The 26,133-nt window shown below is 38.4% G+C and overlaps 2 protein-coding genes across 2 annotated transcripts; both read left to right on the forward strand.

The window, feature by feature from the left end:
* Nucleotides 1–65: 65 nt before the first annotated feature.
* fbxo28 (F-box protein 28) lies at nt 66–7,791 on the forward strand. Its single transcript, XM_083532981.1, has 5 exons — nt 66–290; nt 3,512–3,621; nt 3,694–3,832; nt 5,035–5,230; nt 5,572–7,791. The coding sequence occupies exons 1-5, from the start codon at nt 102–104 to the stop codon at nt 6,084–6,086; spliced, it is 1,149 nt and encodes a 382-aa protein (XP_083389107.1). The 5' UTR covers nt 66–101; the 3' UTR covers nt 6,087–7,791.
* Nucleotides 7,792–12,675: 4,884 nt separating this feature from the next.
* degs1 (delta(4)-desaturase, sphingolipid 1) lies at nt 12,676–23,609 on the forward strand. The gene is made up of 3 exons (XM_083532995.1): nt 12,676–12,988; nt 18,192–18,934; nt 19,604–23,609. The coding sequence occupies exons 1-3, from the start codon at nt 12,907–12,909 to the stop codon at nt 19,748–19,750; spliced, it is 972 nt and encodes a 323-aa protein (XP_083389121.1). The 5' UTR covers nt 12,676–12,906; the 3' UTR covers nt 19,751–23,609.
* The last annotated feature ends 2,524 nt before the right edge of the window (nt 23,610–26,133 follow it).

A 26,133-nucleotide genomic window follows, 5' to 3' on the forward strand; every position in this document is an offset into this window, starting at 1 on the left:
CCCTGGACAATCGTGAAGTTACGTCTCTCCCACTTCCACTTGGCTTTTCTTTTTTCTTTTATTTTTTTGACGTCATTTCCTCCCGTCTTGATCTCGAGAAGATGGCGGCTATCGTGGAGCGACTGGAGGGAGGTGGAGGTTCTGTCGATTCCGAATCGCTTTCTCCTAGATTACCTTCTCCACCACCCGATCAGCCTCACCAGAACAACCCGCTGCTCGGGCTTCCCATCGTGGCCATCGAGACCATTTTTAATTTCCTGTCCTACGATGAGATCAGTCTTCTGCGCCTGGTGAGCGACTACAACACACAAAAAAACAAAGGCTGGGGGTTGAAAACGCATTTCTCCAGTCAGAGCAGGATCTCAGGAGGATCTCAGCAGGCTTTTAGATGGAGTGTTGACGACTGTGTGTTTTAGATTTCTCATAAAAATACATTTACATTTCAGTTTCAACAGCTACCAGTAACTCGACATGTTCTTCATACAGCAGGTTGAACCTAACCTAGATATCTCCTGTGATCCTCAGACGTGTCATCATCCATATGTCATTAACATCTGTCTTCACATCTGCTTTTATTTTCACCCGGTTTACACCGTTAGCAGAGGAAAACTGTTTGGTTTCATCAGAATCGGTTTCATGTGCATCCAAATGATTCGAATTGTTGCATTCGGGTTTTTTTATTTTTTTATCTAGATTTTGTTCACACTCAGATCTGATATCGCCTTTGAATATAACATTTATTATAAATGACCCTAAAGCGCTGATCTTTTTTTTTTTTTTTAAGGTTCCTGTTATAATAAAAATAATTTGTCCCTTTACTGAATTATTTTTTTGCATATTTTTCGCACCTAAATGATTCGGATCATTGAGAAAATTACACAAAGAGTGAATACAAAATGCAGTTTTTAAATGATTTTTATTTATTAAGGGAATACAGTGAAAAGGTCATTACCCCTAAACCCAATACCTGGATGATAATAATAATAATAATAATAATAATATTAATAATCACAGGGAAGCATTTGTGGTAACTGGAAATGAGTCTTTCACACCACTTTGGTGGAAATTTGCCCCACTTTTCTTTACAGTATTGTTTTATTTCAGCCACATTGGAGGGTTTTTCAAGCATGAAATAACCTGTTTAAGGTCATAAACACGGCATCTTTTTATTATTATTATGATGATTATTATTATTATTATTATTATTCAGAGGTGGACTTTCCTGTGTGTCCTAAGTGACTTGTTTATCACAAACGCTTGATTGCGGTTGTTGCCTGTTGCAAGTGCGACACGACCGGTTATTTGGTTTAGGGGGCAATTACTTTTTCACACAGGGTCAGGCTGGTTTAAATAGATTTATTCCTGTAATAAATTTAATCTGGATTTCTCTCTCACAGCACTGTCACATTTTTTGTCCATAGGTTTGAAGCTCATCTAGATATCTCCTGTAATTCTGACATTACATTTCGGTTTCTCTAACGGTTTGCACTGATCTTGCAGGTCAGACGCTTCTGCTTGATACTGAAGCCAGTAGGTTGTTCGAGAGTTCAGAAGTCTTCAGAAGGATCATTAATATAAATAAAGTTAAGATGTTTGATATGAGAATCGGTATCATCATACGCATCCACAAGATGGGATTTGTTTATATTTGGTGTAATGGTTCTGATGCTTCGGAATTGCACGTGACATCACGATGACCTGTTAAAATTCCCGTAGTTTATAACAGCAACCAAAGATCAAAGGAAATTTCCAATGTGTTTTTCTTTATTTCGGCTTCGTTCCTGTAAACATGGTTATAAATAACCTGGTGTTTACAAAGAAATTCCACTAGCTGTGTGTGTGTATAGTGTTGTGATCAACAAGTATCCCATACCAGATGTTTTCCCACCTCATGTGTCCCTGGATAGAGTCTGATCAGTAGTGTCTGATCTCAGATCAGATCTGACCCATGACCATAGGATATAAATGACGACTTTTTTTTAGGTTTAATGTTTTCAGCGTAAATTTGATTTATTTGTTATGATGTTGCATTAAAGCATCTGAGGTGTAACCCATAGCATGTGCTTCCAATCCCACTTCATGTGGAGTTTAGACACTGGACCTCCTTGAGTGTTTAAAGGCTCTGACATGGAGAAGCTGGTGTTGGATCTGTGATGATCTCAAATGTTGAGCTATTTTATGAGTTGCTCAGTAGCTCCTAGTTTTATAACCATAATGACTGTATAAGACTGTAGAAAGATCATTACTTATAATCACACATTCCAGTGCTCATGTTAGTTCTCACTCTCCAGTGTTCTGTATTGTTTAAAGACTATAATCACACTCTTGATGTCACCCAAATGAGGATGGGTTTCCCTTTTGAGTCTGGTTCCTCTCAAGGTTTCTGGGGGGGGGGTTTGAGTTATTGAGCTTTGAGGATTGAATGTGATTCCCATTCACGATTCACAAACTCACACATAACCAATGGTCTACACTGGAGGTCTCTAACTTTTTTGTAAGTATGGGCTCCCTTAAGCTAGACATATTCCTCTAAATGTTTCTGTTCCTCTCATGTCAAGTTTCAAGTCAAGTCAAGTTTATTTGTATAGCGCTTTTCACAACAGACACTGTCTCAAAGCAGCTTTACAAAAATGAACAGTCAAGGTGAATGGTGTGTGTTTATCCCTGATGAGCAGCCGTGGCGACAGTGGCAAGGAAAAACTCCCTTAGATGTTATGAGGAAGAAACCTTGAGAGGAACCAGACTCAAAAGGGGGAACCCATCCTCATTTGGGTCACATCAAGAGTTTGATCATAAATCTTTCAACAATACAGAACACTGGAGAGTGAGAACTAACATGAGTACTGGAGTATAAGATTATAAGTGATGTTCTTTCTGCAGTCTTATACAGTCTTTATGGTTAGTGGCTCCTAGTTTTATGAGCTCAGCATTTGTGATCATCACATCTCATGGTTTCTTCCTTATACCATCTCACTACTGGCTCAGAGTTTATAATCTCTTTATCTCTGTAAAGCTGCTTTGGGAATATGCTGATTGTTAAAAGTATCAAATGTCAAAATAATAATGTCTACTTTTTTAACTCAATAATAATAAACTTTTTTCGGCTTCTTCCATTAGGGGTCGCCACAGCGGATCATCCGTAGTCGTAGTTTGATTTGATAATATCAATGATTTCTGTAATTATAATTTTTTTTTATTTATTAAATCATGAGTACTGGAAAATCATGACCATATTGTAATGCGTATATTATAATCTGAATCAGAATAAGGTTTATTGTCCAAGTGTGTTGACGCACACAAGGAATTTGTTTCCAGCTGTAAGTGACTCTCAAAAGTACAGACATAAATAACACTATAAATTCAGCTTAAACAAAACCAGACAACAATACAGACAAAGTCAGACAATATATTGACTGTTCAAATGAAAGTATTTTGTGTTCTAGTCCTTAATGTGTCCACAATGTTGTTATATTGTTGCTGAATAGCTGTTTTTTTTTTTTTTTTTTTAAAGGTATGTAAGCGCATGGACGTGATTTGTCAACGTATGCTTAATCAAGGTTTCCTCAAAGTGGAGCGATATCACAGCCTCTGTCAGAAACAAGTCAAAGCCCAGCTGCCGAGGTAAAATCACACCCTGAATGAACAGTTTTTATAATAGAACTCAAAAAGGTTAATGATCTGTTCTGTCATTAGGCGGGAATCTGAGAGGAGGAACCATTCCCTGGCTCGCCATGCAGACATCTTAGCTGCAGTAGAAACACGCCTTTCCCTGCTCAATATGACCTTCATGAAATACGTGGACTCCAATCTGTGCTGCTTCATCCCTGGCAAGGTGCCTGCTGTTATTTCCTTTGTTTGAACGTTAAATTCAGGTCGTTAATGTCACTTTGCATATGACTTTATGTCGGGTTATGGCATGTCGGGTTGCAAGTGCGTTGCTCCCAGACCTTCATAAGAAGAACTAGAGAAGAACTACAGAGAGAAGGAGAACTACACCCTCCACGTGCAAGACACGTGACTTTGAATCAGGTTTAAAAAACAATACTGGGTGTCTATAGTGTCTAAAGTCTATATGGAGTTTTTAGTCATTTTTTTTTCTTTTTTATGATCTTAGGTGTCAAAGCATCACTAACAAATCAGACGACTTTCCAAATCTATACATGGTCGAATTGGGTACAATTATTGGAGTGATAATTGGTGTTAGGTGTTCAGTTTTATCCATCATTTGAGTCAAATTGTCTTGATAGCTAAGAATTTAACAAGCTTAGCCTGCTAGCTTTATCATGCTTTTGCTGATGCTAGTGTTATTAATAATGTCAACTTTTAGCTAAAAACAAAAAAATTAGCTGTTAGACATCCGAGCAGCACAGTATTGCGAGATATAATAGTACGTGTGAGCTGAAGTAAATGTCAAAACATCTGGATTCAGCACTGAGTAATTTTTATAGCTTGTTAGGTAATCGATCATCTTGTTTTATTTATTTCACTGTCAAATACACATTTACAAATATCAAGACCTTTGCTGTATATACAATTTTTAACGAAATAGACAGTAGAAGTATCTAGATATTATTTCTGGCATGTATCTATTTAGGGAAAATAAAACGCTACCTAACATAAGGGAAAACTAATGATTGATAAATTAATCTAGTGGAAATCATTTCATTCTGTATCCTCCTATTGTCATACACTTATCTGGCCACTAGGAGGTGCACTTGTTCCACGTAAGGATTAGTTTTCTAGTTGTTGTTAAAAAAGCTGCTTCACAAATTTATCTTGATTCAGAAGCTTATTTTCGAATTAGCCTATTTGTAGAGTTAAGATATCTGCAGTGGTGGATGAAGTAAAGGGTGTGAAATACCATATTCCACAATAAAATGTATTAAGTTAAAGGTTTCTCAAATAGAAAATATTGGGAGGAAGTACAGAATCTACAGAAAACTAAGAAAACGGTGTTTTAGCGTTGACGTACAATGAAATGTACCCTGACAACAAACAGTTGAACCCTTTTTTTTATTTTTTTGGTTCTCCCAGGTGATCGATGAAATCTACCGAGTATTACGGTATGTAAACTCTACCCGCGCACCACAAAGAGCTCACGAGGTGCTTCAAGAGCTGCGGGACATCTCATCTATGGCCATGGAGTACTTTGATGAGAAGATTGTCCCCATCCTTAAGAAGAAGCTCCCAGGTGCTGACCTGTCTGGCCGTCTTATAGGATCTGCACCAGGTAGGTGACGTACAGTGTTAAAAGTTGATGAGATGGTGACCTGGCACTTTTGGACATATGCAATTTAATTGGAGTATTAAAAAACTGTCTAAAACTTGTACATACTGTAAAAATATCATAGGGAATTGTTTGGTAATAGATTTTGTATTTGATTTTTGATTGTAATGTTTTTGGGCCCTGATCATGTTCTCTTCAATATGGTCTTCTGTGTGCTCCTATGAAGAACAGTCAATATGGTTTGATCAACATGGTGGTGTTGGAGCTGATCTTAAGAGAAACCTTTGTGCGATTTAAAGTTGTATAAAATGAAACCTCTGACTCTTCACTGTTGATTTCCCCAGTGGCCGGGCCGTCTAGCTCTCTCAGCACTATGACACTGCTGGCCAAAAACGCGCCATCCCGCTCGGAGATGACCAAGGTGCAGCAGCAGGTGAAGGTGAACGGGGCGTCCATGACAGCGCTGAGGCGTGAGATGCAGGAGGTCCGTGTCAAGCAGCTGGAGCAGCAGAAGCAGCTGCAAGACCAGGAGCAGAAGCTGCTGGAACAGACGCAGGTCATCGGCGAGCAGAACGCGCGCCTCGCCGAGCTCGAGCACAAGCTGCGCGAACTCATGGAGAGTGCCGTGGGTGCCAGCGCAACCCGGGCCATGCCCACTACCAGCACCACTTCCTCCTCCTCATCTTCCTCCTCCTCATCTTCCTCATCTGCAGGTGCTGTGGCCGTAGCATCCACTTCTTTAGTCAGCCCGAGCACGACAGCAGAGAGCATAGCGGAGGAAGGGGGGATCTCTCTCAAAAGGGGCCGCAAGAATTCAGACCTACCGCGTCACTCCAAGCGCCTGCGGAGCAAGAAGTAAAAGGGTGTCTGTTAGTTTTCACGGGTTGCCCCCCTTTTTTTCCCCCTCGTCGAGCTTCTCGGCGGTTTTCTTTGCACCTGGCCAAATTTTGGCGCGAAACACAGACACACGGCGCGCGATCTTTAATTTTTACATGTTTTAAGCATATGCTTATGTTGTGTCTCTTTTTAATCATACACTAACAGGCCTAAAGGCACTCGGTGTAACGGCTTTAGGCGACGCCCGCCTTCCGCGTCCGCTCTCGTTGTAATCCTGAATCTCATAGAGAACGGAAGAACACGATCAGTTGTAATTAAACATGTGGTTAAGTCAGGTATGTGCTTTAATGAAAAAAAAAAAAGGGGGTTCACACGTAACACGTGCACTGGCTGCGACATTAACATTTAATTTGACGCCCCAAGTCCGCCTGTATGAAATCTAAAATTACGTAAAGCATACGTTTCCGATATTTCACCCAAATCATAAATATCCAGAAGGTCCGAGTTTTAATGCTTTGATTCTGAACCACATCTGAACCAGGCTGATACAAAAAAGACACTTTTTGCCGATGTTTGCGTTGCCACCATTATTTTTGTGGTTGTACAGCTGCTTACTAAACAGAGCTGAAATAAGACTCGCTCAAAAGCCTCATCGAGAGTTGTTTTATTTTTACTTTTGAGAGAAAGAAAAAAAACTATCGTACACGTCTGCCGCTCCTGACACCCCCCACCCCTCAGTTTGTTCCCCGACCATTTTGCGACTTTCACTTTGCAACATGCTGCTTTCAGTCTCAAAGCGTTTAATGAATAGTTCACGCAAACGGTGCTAGTCGGCTAGTTTTATATGACTCGGCTTCCATCTTTCCGCTGCCTGTTTTGGCTCCGCCCCTTTTTCCTCAATAGAAAGGATCCAAATCATGTGAAATGAAGGTGATCTTAAACCAAGTGTTAAAAAAAATAAAAAATTCTTTATCAGGCTAAAGTTCTCTCAGGTTTCCTGAATTCGTCACAGATCATTGTTTATCTTAGTCTCCGAGACACAGCGCTAACCGTAGCGAGCGTGTAACGTGTATCACTACGACACACAAAGGTCGTGATTAAATGTACCCTGGTACATTTCTTTAAATTTGTTAAAAAGATTGCATGCTGGTTGATTTTTCTACGTGTCGTGAAAGTGGGGGGGGGAAACACACCAACACTGAGGAGATGAGCAACATCGCACCCCCTCTTGTTTTTTTATGCTAGCATTAAAAGCCACGCTTTGTTCATAGCATTCACACTTAATTATAGAAACCTCGATATTTCTACCAACCAATCGGCTTTCAGCCCTGGTTGTCTCTTAAAACCCAGCTATTTCTTTTTCCTCTCTCTTCCTGAACGTTATCACCGTTTTTGCAGGCAGTTCCTACATCCTTACAATGAATGTAGCTGCAGCCTGATGTCAGTTTCTACTTTCTGAATCTTTAGAATCGCATGTTATAATATTACAAGCAGGACACATTGACGTACTTTATAACTCGTGGCTTAATGCGGGGGGGGGCGGGGAAGCAAACCTGAACCTTAAACGTACTTCAGAGAGAAGACCGGATTATTTTATGTATGTAATAAGGGGAAAATAATCTTGTACTTTTGCCTGTTTGTGGCAGAAAGGAAAAAAAAAATGTTGCACATATTACTGTTTAAATATGTACAAACGAATCATATTAAACAACATCAAGGCAAAGCCATATGGTGCATGAGTAACGAGTTTTATTTCAGTCGGATGTTAAGAAATTGATTGGGAAGTTTACAGTAATTCACTATTTGGATGAATAAAGATCCATCCATCCACATCCATCGATCCATCCATCCACATCCATCCTTCCATCCATCGTGAGGAATTGTTCATTGCTTGTATTTGAGACATTCAAGAAGGTACGTAAAACAGGAATTTGGAAAAGCATATTAAATTACAAGTCTTTTATGCTTAATAAAAATGCTGCTTTAGATTTAGACTTTCTTTTTAATCTACTACATGGACAAAAGTATTAGGACACCTGACTTTTCCAGCTATATGTGCTTCTTCTTGGAGTGGAAGATCTTCTGCTATAGAGCTCTGACCTCAACCCTCTTCAACACCTTTGGAATGAATCTGAATGGTGACTGCACCCCAGGCATCCTCACCTACATCAGTAACTGATTTCACTAATGCCCTTGTGGATGAATGAACACAAACCTCCATGAGCACATTCCAATATCTAGTGGAACATCTAGAGGTTCTTATAAGAGGAAATGGGGACTAAATGTGAAATGAGATGTTCAAAAAGCATATACTGTACTAGTCTTATGGTCAGGTGTCCATTTAGTGGGGTTTTTATTCTGGTGCAACTCAAAATTGAGACTAAACGCATTTTAGATGAAGGGAAGAATGATTAATGCTAGCATGCTCTCACCAACGTTCCTTCAGTAATCCCTCATTTCTCCGCCTTTCCGACAGTTCATTATTAGCTTAGGTGAAAGGTGTTTGAAGAGGCTTGGTGCCATAGAGTCAATATCAGTGTTGACTTTAGCAAATGAATGCAAGATGCACAATATGGACAAAAGTATGCCACATGTGGCTCTTCTCCAAACTGTTACCACAAAGCTGGAGGTTCACAGTTGTGTAGAATGTCTAAAATTTGATTGCTGTATAAAATCATTTGCATTTACTTGAACACAAACCTGTCCCAGCATGAAGATGCCTCCGAGTACAAAAGCAAGTTCCTTGAAGATCTGGTTTATATTATTTGGAGAGGAAGATCTTGTGTCCACAGGCACACTCCTAAATCTGTGCAACATCTTCCCAGAAGATTGGAGGGAATTATAAGAGCAAACTGGAACTAAATGTGGAATGCATTGCTCAAAAAGCTTCGCATTTTTGGCAGTATGGCGTAGGTTTAAACTTAAATATCGTACAAACCAGTGGGATTAAATATTAAATAATCTTGTACTTGAATATAGAAGGTCATGGTTTTTAGGCTAGTTAACATTCTTAATCAGGTGTATTTTGGGCTTTTTTTTTTTCTTAACAGTATTAAATCTCTTGGTATAATATTTAATAATGGCACACATGCCAATAATAACAGCAGGATCACTCACACACGGTAGATCATGCATGCATGCTAAGCTCAGGTTAGCATTAGCTACCTGCTGTCATGGAGAGATACAAATCATGTAAATTTAATCAAATGTGTTTGGAGAAAAGCAAATATTGACCCTTTTAAAAGCTCACTGTCTCACAATATACCCAGGCAGTGGCATGACTTCTAAAGTCAATTTGCTTTAGTTATAAAAGTACACATTTTATTTCTACACATTTCTTAAATGAAAGTTATTATATACTTTTACTAACATTGCAAGTTGGGTTACGTTATTGAAAGAAAGTCAATTGTTAATTGTTTAAATTAAATTTGCCGATCACTTGATCCGAGACGATCTGATCGATATATACAGATTCGGTGTTAAAAAATGTGCTCTAGTGCTATGCTGCTTCTGTGGTGTTACTGATTATGGGCTGTGAATGTTAACAGTAGATAAGGGAATGTCAAAATGGCAGAAACTCAAAGTGCCACCAGTGCACACAGACGTTTTATTATTTTACTGAAGGGGACGTAGTAGCATATTTGGTATGTAAAATAAAACGTATTTTAAGTCTGCAAGCTTTTTAGACTGAGGCAAAAAGTGAACAAAAGGATTGTATCACCTGAATCCAACCTGCAGGCATCAGGTTTCACTGCCTTAAAATACATGAATAAAAGTCTTGTCACAAAATCAACGTTCGTTCAGTTGTTTCGTTTGGTAACTGTTTATCCTGGTGAAGGTTGTGGTGCGTTCTGGAAACACATGACACATTGTGGGAATATATCCCAGATGAGAACTTCATGCACATAATGATACTATGATTTTATAAAAGGCTGGACAAGTGTTTGACTTTTCTGTATTCAAACAAAGAGAGAATAAGATTAATAAGTGAAAACCGAATTCTGGAAATCTCTACTTTTTTTTTTTTTTTTTTTTTTTTTATAAAAAAAAAAAAAAAAAAAAAAATCAGAAATATCACATGTATAAAAGTATTCCTTTTGCAACAACACTTGAAAATGAGCTCAAGTGCCTCCGATTTCTTTTAATCAATGCTGAGATGTTTCTTCACCTTGACTAGAGTCTACCTGTGGAAAATGTTTATCGACTGGACATGATTTAGAAAGGCAGAAAGAAAGGCAGAAAGGCAGAAAGTCAGAAAGTCAGAAAGAAAGAAAGAAAGAAAGAAAGAAAGAAAGAAAGAAAGAAAGAAAGAAAAGCTTGCTTTACACTTGCTACATGTACATTACAGCACAGTGAAATTCTTTATTTACATATCCCAGCAATGTTAGGAGCTGGAGTCAGAGCACAAGGTGAGCCATGATACAACACCCCTGAAGCACACAGGGTTAATTTCTTGTTTTCAGCCTGTTTCATGTGCCTCAAAGGAAAAACCTAATAGCCTTCATAAAGAGTTGTATTGTATTACCATAACTGCGGATAGTGAATATGTACTTTAGGGAGAAGTTCATGCCAAAAAAAAAATGTTTAAATAATAAGAATAAGATTTTGAAAGCAGATAACTAAGCTAATATGATGAAAACAGAGAATATTATTACCCTAGTTCCCGAGCCTCAATACAGGAGAAAATAATGGACTTGTCTCCTACAGATTCCACATGATTAAGCGTGAACTCACAATACAAAAGGATTTTGTTTCCCCCAAAATATTTCAACAGTATTGAAAGAGTCTAAAGCTGCCGCTACAGGCAGTACAAAACAGAGTTGAGACTTATGTAAGATAAAGACACAACAGTCTCCTTCACTGGATTTTTGGGATGTTCAATGATCTTTAAATAACTGGACAATATTGTGTGTTGTATTAATATTTGATTAAAATATGTAGAGATTTGGATAAGCCTGTACCACTGTTTTTCCACAATCTTTCACTGTTACTCGTCAGCTAAAATAATTATACTTTTTCAAAAATTTCAATGTCATTTTGTTAAATTTTTTATCATTTTTTTAATAGCTGTATGAAATAAACATAACGCTTAAGTTGCGTTTGTACTCAGATACAGGACTTTCCAGCTAGAAATAGACCAAGTTTATAAAAGGATCTAAAAATATATATATTAATAGCAAAAAATAGCCAATATAACTCACTGAAATAATCAGTGTTCATTTCTTGGCTGGTGTTGTGCATGTGTTGTGATGTGGCACAGGAGATAAAGCTTATGTGTCACAGCTCCTGGTCCCCAGGTGGATCCTAAGCTCAGGTTACTGTCTGCATGGTGCTTTGCATGCTCACGAGAGCTTCCCTGTGCAGTCTAAATAAACTACGTCAGCAGGCGGATTAGCAACTCAAAATTGCCTGAGGATTAAAAGAGTGTGTACACAGTATTCTGCAGCAGACTGGTGTCTAATCTAAGGTGCATCCTCCAGGCTGGCGCACTTGTATTTCTTGGAAAAGCTAAATTAATGTTTAAATTGTATAACCATTGGTCTTAAGTGATCCGATTACAAGTGGATGTTTGAACAGTGGAACAAGTGGATGTTTGTACAGTATGTTTATGGCCCAAACCAGCTCTGATTCAGGTCGAAGTGATTGGATCGCACACACTCAACCCTATTTAAACCTTTTCAATCTGAGAAAGTCTGTACCCATAATAGCTCCTGTTCTTGGCTGAAAAAATTTGTTGTTTTGAATAAGTGACGAACTCCCTAAGAGTGTATGAGGACAAAAAACCCCCAGAGAGGAACCAGACTGAAAAGGAAATGTCCATTCATTATAGTACCATCATTGCTGAGGTGTGCTGATCAGTGATAGATCAGCACATAAATGCATAACTGTTCAGCCATAAATGTAAAAGTAAAAAGGGGTCATCTTCTTCTGTTGTAACCAAACCCACCTCAGGGGTTGATGCTTTGCTCCGAGATGTTTTTTTTTTTTTTTTTTTTTTTTGCTCATCACAAGTGTAAATAATGATTGTATGAGTCATATGCTTTAATAGCATCTTGGACCAATCTGTCCATTTTCCTCTGAACTCTCATCAACATACTGTAGCATGTCTACTCACTATTTAGGAAGTGGTAGCTCTTTGGTTAAGGTCTGGTTTGCTTGTTAGATGGTTGGGTGTTCAAGTCCCATTATCACAGAGTGGACAGTCTTTGGGGCATTGAGTCCTTAACCCTCTGTGCTGCCCCTGTGCTCTGACCCCAGCTTCCTGGGATATGCAAAGAAATAATTTCACTGTGCTGTAAAGTACATTTTCTTTTGGTTTATTCTCTGTAAACACTTGTGTCTGATAACATCCCACATTTCATTTTCAGTTTCTGAAATACTCATCCCATCTGGCACTAACAATCATGCCAGGGTTTAAGTCCCTCAAGATCCCTGTATTATCACGTTTATTATGCTGCCACGTGATAAGCACATCAATACAGGTGTTTCCTATAAGAGCAGACGGTCAAATCGTGTACGTGCGAAAGATGGCTCGGAGAGAACGTCCGACGCGAAGTCCCGCCTACGCTATTGTGATTGGACGCGGTGGAAGAGACGCCGCTTTCCGATTGGCTGCTGTACAGCGCGCGGCCCCGCCCCCACCACAAGCGGAACAGCGTACCGGACGTAGCGCGTCTCGTCTCGTCCATTTGCGTAGCAGAGCTCGAGCGATAACTGTAGATAGAGGAACTTAGAGCAACTTGAACCTTCAGAGTTTCCTACACGGGTATTTTTTTAAAACCTTCTCCAAGGAACCGGCCTCTAAATCCCGTAGATTGGACAGTAGTAAAGCGCGGTGTATTATGGGGAACCGGGTGGCGCGTGAGGATTTCGAATGGGTTTATACCGACCAGCCGCATGCCGACCGGAGAAAAGAGATCCTCGGTGAGCAACTTCATTTTGTGTTTCAGTGATTTCAGGGTCTAATCCACCCGTGTGTGTATTAGTCAGTGGTTGCAGTGGAAGTGACAGATCCCTATTTCATTATATTATATATAAAATGTGTTAGTATTTACATAATTAATGCTTTTATATACATACATATATATATATATATATTAGTCGGTTTGGTTGTCTCTCTTTGCCCAATGTTAACTTAAGGAGATCCCATTTCCAAACCCCACTTGATCACTTACCGTTATGTCAACACAAGATGGCTTCAGAGAAAACTAACGCCCTGTAACAGAGACGCCACTCCCTGTACATTTCACAACCAACACCTCCATGATCTAGAAATCATCCATATAACCATATTACACACTGCACATGTGATCCATTAACTAGTGATGTGATCCTTTCATTAAAAGATTTCATCTAATCTTATGATCAGCTCGGCTAACTAGCAAACACTGACATCTCAAGGCCTGGCTAATAAATACAGATGCTATTAAAACCTATGGCATTTTGTTTTCCACTTTTTTTCCATGTATATAAACTTTCCTCTGAACTATGAGTGTATGAAATGTCATTTTAGTGTAATTGGATTACAATGATGCTTGCTGTGGATCAGAGATCCCCCTAATTAGGGCCTGGGGGGGAAGGGGGTACACTGGCCTGTGAAAAAATGGGATAAACATGCATTTTTGGAAAACTTTGAAAATAATAATCTCTCATTAGATCACTCACTTGTGTAAAGTGACTAAATATCTGTGTAACCCTGTGAATTTAGCTAATAAGTTGATCCGTTAGCCATCAGACTTTATTTGTTGATCTACAACCAACTTGGTTGCCTAGCAACACTGGTATCTTTAGGTCAAGATGCCCAAACAGATGTTAGTTATTGAACTCTATTGTAATGTAATTCGGATCGTTGCTGATTGTACTATAAAGTTAAAACCTAGTCATGTTTGCTATGTTTTCACCTTTAATTTTAATATAACGTTTGGTATGAAAAGCACTTGCTTTCACTCTCCCCAGTCCTCGAACATGTTATTTTTTTTTTTACCCCTTCATTGGAGTTTCTATTTCCTTTCCATATAGAAGTTTATTAAAGCACTGTGAGTTCACTGGCTGTGCATAAACTTTATTTGTTGCATAATGTACATATATTCCTTTTTTTCATCAGAAGGACTTACTGGAGCAGGACTGTTTTAAGTACAGTGTATAAAAGGTCCAGCTACCGGTACATGGAAGTTCATATCAGCAGCTTTCCGTGTCAACAGTTTAGGTTTAGGGTTCAAATGCGTAACCTTTTTTTATGAGTAATTAATCTATGAGTAAGTGTTTGTTTTGCTTCACACTGGTGCCTTGTGCTTCCAGAGGCATGGACTCTGATCAGATAAGATGCACCCATCAGATATTAGCAGATAAATGCAGTAAAAATCGAACTCTTGTCTTTTCCCCACTGAGCTGCATGAACACAACAGAGCAGCTGCTCCAAAAGCTGTAATAGTTCATGTTTAAATGGGGAAATAAACCAGGATGACTGAACTTTTGGCCTTTTAGAAAAGGTACTTTGACACTGTTACTGAGACTGCAATTAGACTACAGGCTTCTGACTGATGCGTGTAGCGTTAATAGTATAGGTGCATGAATGAAATGCCTTTTGTGACCGTTTGAGGAACGTGTGAAGGCGTTATTATTCTATAGACGATAACGATTTGTCTGATTTATTTTCAACCACACAAAACAGACACGTGTACGGACGATCTTTTACATCAACTTTTGTTTGTATTTACTCAACCTTTTGACTGTCGTGTGAGTTGTAGGCAGTGTCACGCATTTGAAACTCATTGAGTTGCCCGTGAAGGTGCTGGAATCGTATCGGCCCACCCGGCGTCCACCATGTGAGTTTCTCAACGGATGTGTCTGGAACAAAGTTCAGTAGTTTTGTGCCTGCAGCCCTCCAGTTGACATGAAGGTGTAGTGTTATAAAGACCCATTCAGTACCCAGTGTCAGGACCTTTTGTCCTGATGGAAAGTAGGAGCATTTATCCCTCAGGCTATTTAATTTCATGTTGACATAATGTGCACTCATTGTACGACAAATGCTTGTACTGAATGAATATTTTATGCTTTTTATGTCGTCAGTCCTTTGTGCGCTCGGAGTCGATCCGGAGCAGTGAGAGAGGCTTGTTTTAAAGTGAAAGAGGCAATGACTGGGTGGTTACGGTTCTTTACTAATGACTGGTTTAAAATTTCAACCTGAGACTGTCTTTGATCCATTGTATCTCCACCAACTCCATGGCAGATGTGTATGCAAGGATCCTACTCTGCCTTTCTTCTAAGCCCGTATGAGTAAATTTTCTTTCCAATGAAAACAGAAGTCCACCTATTGTAGCTGAGGAGAAAACAAGAACTATTTAACTGAACAGATGAACAAATACGCTTTAACATATTGTCAATTATTGTCCATATATGGAAATGCATACTTGTGCTTTTATGTCCTTTTAGTGATATTTTACGTTCAAGCTTTGATTTAAAAAAAAGAAAGAAGGTTCAGGAACAAAATAGGAAAGTACTTCAAGAACTAGTTTCACTCAGGTTTTCAGTCTGGACTTGCCCCGTATAAGTCTAGACCTGCTTTATAAATCTGATTTGTGCTGTAGTTTAGTCTTACAGTAACTAGTGTTTTATAGTTTTTAAAACACACATGCATGTTCCTTTTGTTTATATTTTATATGCAACAAACTAGGTAATAAACCAGCATTAAGATTTACTGTAAAAGTCTTCCCTTAGCATTAATAACAACTTTACACATTCTTGGCATCCGGACAGTTCGTTTCTCCAAACATTCAGCTGAAGTACTTTGCCATGCCCCCTGTGTAAGTTGCCATAGTTGAACTTCACCAGTTGGAGATTTCTTTCTGACTCTCTGATTCAGTTAATCCCATAGCAGTTCAATAGGATTTAGGGGAGGATTTGTGCCCTGGGAAGGCCGTTCCATTCCATAGATAACACACCAGCCGAATGTTTGTTCTCTAAATAACACTAACAGACGAATGCTTTGGCTCATCGTCTTTTTCTATGGCGAAGTTGGATCCAATTAGCAGCAGCCCTGACACAATTGTACAGTGTTGAAATATGGAATAGGAGCCAATCCCAAAACATTAATCCATCAACAAAAGGAAATAATAATAATTGTTATAATAATAAAACTTTCTTTTCGGCTTCTCCCGTTAGGGGTCGCCACAGCGGATCCTCCGCACGTTTGATTTGGCACATGTTTTACGCTGGATGCCCTTCCTAACGCAACCCTCCCCAATTTATCCAGGCTTGGGACCGGCACTGAGAGTGGCTGGGGATGGTTCCCTGACCGGGAATCGAACCCGGGTCGCAGCGGTGGGAGCGCTGCATCTTAACCACTAGACCACCAGGGGACCTAATAATTGTTATAATAATAATAATAATAATAATAATAATAATAATTGTTACTGAACTTTATAACCTGAACTTAACACGCACTCATTACTCATCTCAATCCATTCCACCACCCATATTATATTTATATATAATCATATTATTCTGTTACATGCTGTTTTGCAAATCTTAAATGCTGCTACTGCTGTTTTTCCCACTACATTGGGTTTATGTTTACAAATACACTCTTGTTTATAGTCCTCTTTTGCACATTACTGTATAATCATATTTTACAATAGGTTTACTGCTCGGTGCTGTTTTGTGTATTTGTCCCACGCTGTTTTGTGTATTTGTCCCACACTGTCTTGTGTTGTCTGGCAGCACTTTTTGCACTCGGTTCCACATGATGCACTTTATGTGGCGAGGACACTTACTTTAGTCCATAACTGTGTTTTATTATCTAGCTTCATGTTGTGTGATGTAGCACCAGGGTTCTGGAGGAACACTTATGTGATCTCCTACACCCGAACAATGTAACATACACATATACACACATCTATCTATCTAGATATCTAGACACGTGTGTGTGTATATGTTTACCGTATTTTTCGGACTATAAGCTGCTACTTTTTTCCTACGTTTGGACCCCACGGCTTAAACAACGAAGCGGCTAATTTATGAATTTTTCCTGGGTTTTTTCCCGGTTTCACAAACTTTAAGCCAAAAAACTGAACCCCATAACATTAGACCAATGAAATTTCTGAACGGAAACGAAAAAAGGCACCTCACCTGTGTTCTGAGCTGCACGGCATCGGGAGAAAAAAGTTTTTTATTGTTAAACGCATGACAATGCCAAAAGATAAACTCCAGAGAGAAATAGTTGTGAAAGAAAGGAGGAAGACAGTGAACAATGATGACAAATTTCTTGGTCGGCTACTGTTTACATACAAGCCGTTGTAACGCGTTGAGTCTGGGTGAAGGGAGAGCTCACTAACTCCACTTGCTACAGAAATCATATAAGCACAGACAAGTTTCCAAAACTTTTATTTTTCTTGGCAACAGCGTTACGGGTTAGTCAAAGAAAATTAGAAATGAGCATCAGAAAATAATAAGGACATATTCCTCGTCCTGAACACACACAGTAATACCGGAAAAATGCTGTGCCGTTTTTTTTTCCAAAATACCGCTATGCTCCTAAAGGAAGCATGTGTAACTTGTCTTTCGTTAAAGTCTGTGTAAAGTTCATTAGTTTCAGTGTAGACACCCTTTAGACAGGTGCGGCTTGTTTATGTTTAAGATAAAAATATTTGTAAAATTAAATTATATATGGGTGCGCTTTATAGTCCGGAAATTACGGTATATGTATGTTACATTGTACGAGTGTAGGAAATAGACCACCTAATAAGTGTCAATCAACTAATACCTAAATACTAATAACTAAATACCTAAAATTAACAAATTATTGCTAATTTGCATTTACATTAAATTGCCATCTCTGTGCAAATAATTTCTATTAAAAAGTGCCATTAATCTTATAGGCTTCCAAAAACTGCAAAGGATCTGTTTAATTCCCAATTGAAAGTTTTGCTTTGTCAACCTTAATTCTTCAATAGCAAACTAAGAATTCTGTTTGTAGTAGCTGTTCTCTATGTTCTTATATCCTTTTCCCCGAGAGAAACCAGCGATAACAAACATGTCAATACTTGTAGGAATAAAAAAAATTCTTAAGTGTGTGTATACCACGCTAATGTCTAATCTTCGATTCCTTTTTTTTCTTTTTTCTTCCTAGGCAAATATCCAGAGATTAAATCTCTAATGGGACCTGACCCGAGGCTAAAATGGATTGTCTGCATGATGGTCGCCATCCAATTTCTGGCCTTTTACCTGGTCAAGGATTTGGATTGGAAGTGGGTCTTGTTTTGGACTTATGTGTTCGGCAGTTGCATAAACCACTCCATGACTTTAGCTATCCATGAAATTTCCCACAACACAGCATTTGGCAACAAACATGCCAAATGGAATCGCTGGTTCGCCATCTTCGCCAACCTGCCAATCGGTCTGCCTTACTCCGCGTCCTTTAAGCGATACCACCTTGATCACCACCGCTATCTGGGTGGAGATGGTGTGGACGTGGACATCCCTACCGATTTCGAGGGTTGGTTCTTTTGCACTCGCCTCCGCAAGTTTGTTTGGATTATCCTGCAGCCGCTATTCTACGCAATTCGTCCTTTATGCATCAATCCAAAACCCATCAGTCTGCTGGAGATCACTAATGTGGTCATCCAGTTTGCATTCAACATCCTTCTCTACTGGCTGTTGGGCACCAAACCTTTGTTTTACATGCTGGCTGGCTCAATGTTGGGAATGGGCCTTCATCCTATCTCTGGACACTTCATCGCTGAGCATTACATGTTCCTAAAGGGCCACGAGACCTATTCTTATTACGGATCACTGAATCTGCTCACTTTCAACGTAGGCTACCACAACGAGCATCACGATTTCCCCAGTATCCCGGGACGAAGGCTTCCTCAGGTAAACAATTTCTCTTTTCATCCCATTTGATTGTGTTTAAAATGATTCGGAAATGAATAACTGTAGAGCTTCATTTGCGCATGAATGAGTAAATAACTGGTGAAGTCTTCGATACTTTTAAACTTGGAATAAAAGCATTTCCGCTGATGAATTTGGGAAATGAAATGAAAATAAAACGAGCACAATGATCCTTGTTGTGTTCAGTGATGTTCTGGTTTAGGTTTAAAGGAAAGCTGCCTCGAGTTCCCTCAGAAATGGACACAAGGAACAGAACGCATTTACCAAAACACTAAAATTGGATAGTCTTTTTGTCACATGTACAAAACAGCACAGTGAAATTCTTTCCTTCGCATATCACAGCTTGTTTGGAAGCTGGAGTCTGGACTGTCACTGCGTAATCATTAATTCATAAATACATAGGGAAGTGGTAGATGTTGGACTTCTGGTTGGAAGGTCATGAGATCAAATCCCAGCACTATGAAGCTCTCACTCCTGAGCCCTTCATCATCGTTCTTAACCCTCTGATGTATAAATGAGAAATATAAAACTATTCTATACATGAATAAGTGTTGTTCTAAAGGCAAGAAACAACCCATTGATGTTTTTTTTCTTTTTTACATGACACATGATTCGTGTACATCCTTTTTGAAAACATTTTCCCCCCAATAGGTGAAGAAAATCGCAGCTGAGTATTACGATGATCTGCCCTGCTACACGTCATGGGTGAAAGTCCTCTACGATTTCATCATGGATGACGAGCTAAGTCCATACTCGCGCGTGAAGAGGAAGTTGAAGGGAGACCTCAAGTTGGAGTGAATGGATATTTTGTTGACCAACCCCACCTACTAACCCCTTCAGTAACAGTTTTGGATTAAGAAAGTGTGTGAACAAAGACTGGCTTTATTATTTTCTGTGCGTTTGTGTGCCTGCAATCGAGAGAATGGTCCTTTTATTCGAATCATTTCAACGTCTTCAAAGTCTGTCGGTGAAACAAAACCATGCCTCCTCCTTTGGGTTTTCACACATCGCAGCTTTGTTTAGTATCCGATTCCTACCCGTGTAGGAATTTTCTTAAGTTAGTCACTGCACATTAAAATCTTTCACCTAATCATTTTCCACCTCAACAGATTTTTAACGTTTTCTTAAAATCAAAAACCTCATTTATATTAACCTGCTTTGCCTGTTAGCCACAGAATCCATAGTTAGAAAACACACTGTTCACAATTCACCCCGTGTATATGCGAGAAACGCACCGATTTTCCGCAGGAGCATCGGCCTCCGGGACGTTTTCTGTGGCGTGACTGCGCACCTAACCGCGATTTCTAACCGTAAAAATGTCAACAAAGCTTTTATTAGCTTCGTTAAATGTTCTTTTACTAACCTGGGTTAATTATTCGTCAGGACAATGTCGGTGATGATTCCACAAACAACTCTTTAAACAAGAAACGACTTATTAAAAACGTTTAATATTTGAACAGTCTGAGCACAGCGACAGAATCAGACCTCTTCTCTGTAATAGCGTTAGAGTTCTGCTCTCGCTAAAGCTTTAATATACCCTACGGGACATCAGCCAATGGGTACACTGCAACAATTATAACCATCTTATTGTTAAAACCCGATGGCAAGTAATGAAATAAAATACAATAATTAAAAAAATACTAAGTAAAAAAAAAGTGTCCAAAGATGATCAAAAAGAAAAATTGTATTTTGATAACTGTCTAATTTCTACCTGCAAGTGTGTGTCCTTCCTTCAATGCTAATCACTGTCTGTAGATTTTAACGAGATGTTGAATTTTATTCCTCTTTTTTTTTTTTTTTTTTTTTGGGGTCCGTATGACTAACATGAGTATGTACTCAAGGAGTGGACCTGTAGACGTTCTCTCTGACCGATAACTTATCATGCATATATAATATTTATTTTTAGAAAAGCAAGAGCGTTTGGAGAGCCGTTGACCTTGCTCGCAAAAGGGTGGGTTGCTGATGAGGAGTGTTTGAGCAGCGAATGTAAAAATCCGTGTGGTAAAAAACGAACCGTAATGATTGGCTGAGTTGGAGAAATGTTACTTCTCAGCGAGCCTGTAGCCGTCCTGCACTTTAAAGTTTCCTATTGGTCAATGCCAGATCGAACTCCAGCTTCAGTTAAAACGTAACCATTTACCTACTGTTTTACTAGGGTCGTTTTTCTTTTCACATTGTGTCTTTCAAGAAACAAAATGGCTTGCAGATTTAGGATCGTGCCTTTGTTGATTATTCGGTCACGTATGCATGTTTAAGAGGTATTACACCAAATCACTGTTGAATTCTCCAATCTGATTGGTCAGAAGGTGTTGCGATTGTTCTGTAACGGCTCTAATGATAAATCCGGCTGTACTTCATGTCACAGGGTTTTATTAATGTGCTTGTTCTAAGTACAGTAATCATATGCATGGTAAAGCTGCCTTTTTGCCTTACTAAATAATTTAGTAAAAAGCCTGGTGAATGAAGGTTTGCTTCCACTACTGAATAATGCAAGTAATAATAGAAACCGCCTTCTCGCAGGTTCGACATAACTTTATTAATAATCATATATTTCTGAGCCATAATAAACCTGATTGATCGGAAGATAGATATTGTTTTTGTAGAACAGCACGACTCCCAGTTCCGTCTGTAATGTGCATATCAGGTTGATATTAACACACTCGTTCTCATACGTTAATGGGATGTTCTTGTTTGACAAAATAAATCAAAATCTATGGTGTGGCAATGTTTTTATTAGCAGATTTATTCACTCCTGTGTGGGGAAAAAATAATGGACCAGGTTCGAAATGGCGAATAGATTTAATGGCATGAACAATAAATCATTGGACCCAGGAAATTCACTTCTATTGTCTTCTTATACTCAAAATTAAAATCATGATCATTGCAATTATGTCAATTTCAACACGAAAAAAATGTCTTTGCGGACCAATTATTATTTCTTTTAAAAGATTGGTTATCTGCCACTCCTCCTGCAGATCTGCCAGGGTTTTGATGAAAAACTCATGGACAGGAGCAGGATTGATAGAGATTTATAGTATTTGTTTAATTACTTGATCTGACCTGACCAATGATTTGTTTTTTTTTAACTATGGGAAATCTTTTTTTTTTTTGGGCGATCTTGTGATTGGCTTATTTATTTATTTTTTAGCCCAGGAGTCTTTGCAGTTCAGAGCTTTTATGTGAGAGGCGCTGTTTATTATTACAACACGTTCATTAAATTAAATGTAATCGGTGGCAAATCTTTCGTATAAATGTGCTCTGATTCATTCAGCTTCATTCCCCACAGTGTGAGATTTTCCCAGACCTTAGTTAGGGATTGTTTTATTCCCTAACAATAACGATCATTGGCAAATTTGGTACAAACAGAATATGCTGCATTGGGAAATAATTTTCTTCAGGATAAAAATAGTAACTCTTGTCATCTTCGATTACAGTACAACCCGTCATGTTTCATTCCTTACTTGGGTTTTAGACCAGGTATTCTGGCAGCATACAGGAGTGGCATGGTTAACCCTAACCCAGAGTAATGTCAGAGTAATGTACCTCCTACCCAGCTGCTGCTGTTTACAGAAGGAAATTCTTACCCTCATTCCTCTGATTGTGTTCAGTGTGACTCTACCAACACAAAGTAGTTTTACTTTTGAAAGTGGTACAAGATGATGGCTGGAATGAGGAACAAGTGTTAAATAGTAACATGCACTCGTGCGCTACTGCTGAATAAATGTCCTGTTTCTTCACGTTCCCACGTTCATCTCTCATTTACATTTGAATGCATGTTTGCTTTGTTTTTTTTAAACTAGACTCCATCTCATAATGCCACTTGTCCTTAATTATATTAAAGCAATATAATCACTGGAGCAGACGCGCTGTAACTGATCACAGTCCTGCTGATTTGCATTATAACAACGCAACGGAGTTTTTCTTTTATACAAACAATAAATGGCCAAATAGTGTGTTTGTTTCTTTTTTGCTCTGCTACAAGAAGAATTGCTAAACTTGTAAGTCTAAAGTCAGAATGGTATAATTTGCAGTATCCGCCAAAGAACATTACTGTAGTAACTCTAGCGAACAAGTTCAGCGTGCTTTTCTTTTCTATAGGACTTTTGAATTTACTTTATAAATTCACTTTTACATTTCAAAGGTGCGTTTTCAGTCAAATAACACCAAGCTACAAAATAAAGTGAAACTGTCTGTAAAGGTGTGTTTTTGACTGCAGGGAAATGATTTCCTGTATCAGTATTAGAACTAGAAAAGGAGATTGTCCATGCTGTTTGGGCTGAGAACATTATGGCCATGTTTAATTCCATTCCTGTTTTCTTTTTCTTTTTGCTTTGCTGCATTTGTGTGAATTTAATAAACTATTAAAAATAATAATAATAAAAAGCTTAATGTTCTTTATGCCATTAAATAAGTGGTGAATGATGACTGCGGTTTCTCAGATATAATTGTGTACTTTTCCTCAATGTTTTATTTCAACAAAACTCAATGAGGTCAGTGCATAATGTCTATTAATGTTAGAATTATGTTATAATGGTATCCACAGAAATACTTTTACATACATGAGCTAGTTGTGTATGGAATATAGGCAAACGAACACTTCCACCAGCGACTTCTACCACGTTCTAAAGCCATATAATAAACAGAAGATCATAACTGGCGTAGTGGTCATTTTATGCTTTTCTAACCGAGGATCAAGAAATGGTGCAAGGCCTGCAAACATCTGCTGCACAAATTCTAGGTAGCACAAGTATGCTGGCAAAGCAAACCGTAAACAAGAAATAGCAGCTTTGGTGAAAAAAAAAGAAAAGGAAATAGACTTCAATATAGAGGGCAGTGTGGGGAATTTGGATATTGGAGAGAAATTCAGAACTGGACAAAATAGTTCACTGAGCACTTAATAAGCATCATGTCTGAAAGTAGTTCCGGGAGTTCACTTCACATGCACCTGCTTACATCCCACAAGGCCATGACTTTTGGTGCTAATAAGACTCTTGAGGGAATAATTAGCTTCTTTGTCCTGACACTGGGTTACAGAAATGCATTTAATGGTGGATACACATGCCAAGCCGTAAGTACGGATTGTACCTGTGCATGCAATGTTTCCTCCCTCTCTTACTTTTTTAGTACGTTAAAAGGAAACTTCTCCAACAAAAACTGGAGGAAAATAAAGAACCCACAGCCACATGGACACCACGACAGCATTCGAAAATGAAGTGCCTGAATTGGTACAGAAAAAAACATGTATTTTGCTGCTAAAATGCTAATGCTACCAACAATCTTTACTGTGAAGTGCAACTTTGCAATTTAAATTTTATTCATTGTGTCTACAGAGAATTCCAACCAAGAATTGGGTTATACTAAAAAAAGAATTAAATCTTGAGATTTATTCCATATTCTCTTACACATTGCTGATGTGATAAAAAAATATATATAACACTAGATAGATAGATAGATAGATAGATAGATAGATAGATAGATAGATAGATAGATAGATAGATAGATAGATAGATCTACTCTTGGTTTGAGCACCTGTTAAGACATTTGTTAAAATGGATAAACCAAAATAAAGACCAAAAAGCTGTCCATTAGAGAAAACCAAGGCATTTTAAAGCTGAAAAAAGAGGGTAGCATATACCAGAACCAATGCCTACACACTGGGTCTAGTCAATAAAATAATCTAGAGTATAATGAGTCAAGGAGAACAACAGCAGGCTGTGACAGTAACCATGTGAGTGCTGTAAAGAAAAAGAAGAAAAAACAAGGTTCAGTAACATCAAAAACATTTGCAGAAGATTTTGAAAGCCGAAATATAAGAGGCCAAAACAGAAAAGGTAGACGACTTATTAGCAGGGAAATTTCGGAAATAAAGAGATGAGCAACAAAAAGTTAAGGAACCGAAATTAATTAAACAAATACGGAGAAGGAAAATGATCTTCCCATGATCCAAGACATGCAGCACTTTGGTTATGTCAGTGGTCACCACTATCTTGATGCAGTTATTGTAAAAACAAGGGACATCCAACCAAATAGTTAATGTTATTTATATTCCCTTTACCTTTGCTCATTTGATGATCTGCAACCAAAATTGCCAGGTTCTAAGTTGTTTAACGTGGTTATAAGTACGGTATGTGCTTTTTTTAAGCAGCACATTCCCTCCACTATTCCTGGAAGATGTTCCACTATAATTTGGAGTGTGCTTGTGGACATATGTGGTCATCAGCCACTGATGTAGAGTGAGGAGGTCTGAGGTTCAGTCAGTGTTTTAATTCATCCCAAAACTGTTCAGCGCTCTATAACAGGACACTTAAGATATTCTTCTCTAAACCAGATCTTCATAGAGCTGGTTTTGGTTTTCAAGTCCAAGTGAATGAAAAACTTTAATTGAGTGCCTCCAGGTTTCTGGTAACAGTTTGGAGAAGAACTACATAAGGCAGGAAAGGTCAGGCGTCCCAATAGTTTTGTCCTTATAGTGTACTTGGATGTAAAAGTCAAGAAAGGAAAGCTGCAATTCTGCAATATTATCATGATGTCCCAATACTTTTGGAGGGGACTGTATATTGGTGAAATAATACAACTGAATATTCAGAGAAGCAAGAAAATGTTTGAAAACCAGTTTGCTTAAAAAAACATTTCTCATTTGTACTCATTGAAGGCAGCTGTAAGTGTACTTACCTGTGTGTGTGTGTGTGCTGGTTGAGAGAGAGAGAGAGAGAGAGAGAGAGAGAGAGAGAGAGAAAGAGAGAATGTAAACACTACGATACCACGGAAACTAGCGTATTACATCAGCAATGCCAGTAAACCTCAATAAAACAGTTAGTCATATTCTTTAGCAATAAAATAAAAAGTTCCCAGATACACAGGAACAGAAACCATTTTATATTCAATAAATATAGCAATTAGGTTTTAAATCGCAAGCAAATTATATAATAAAGTACCTAATAAATATAAAGTAAATAAATAAATAAAGTACCTCTTAAACATTTAGTTTTATTCTTACATGTTACGTAATACTCACATGAAACAGTCAGACCATTTGTCATAGGGGGTTTCCTCCAGGTTAACGCCTACATTTAGATGAGGTTGAGGTTCTCTCAGTAGCAGTTGCACAGACTATTACAACTTCCTTTATTGTAGTTCACTTTACTGTTCTGTTTAATGGTTTATTGCAGCAGCTATGTTGT

Source organism: Silurus aristotelis (assembly GCF_946808225.1).
Source record: "Silurus aristotelis genome assembly, chromosome: 27".
Taxonomy (NCBI): domain Eukaryota; kingdom Metazoa; phylum Chordata; class Actinopteri; order Siluriformes; family Siluridae; genus Silurus; species Silurus aristotelis.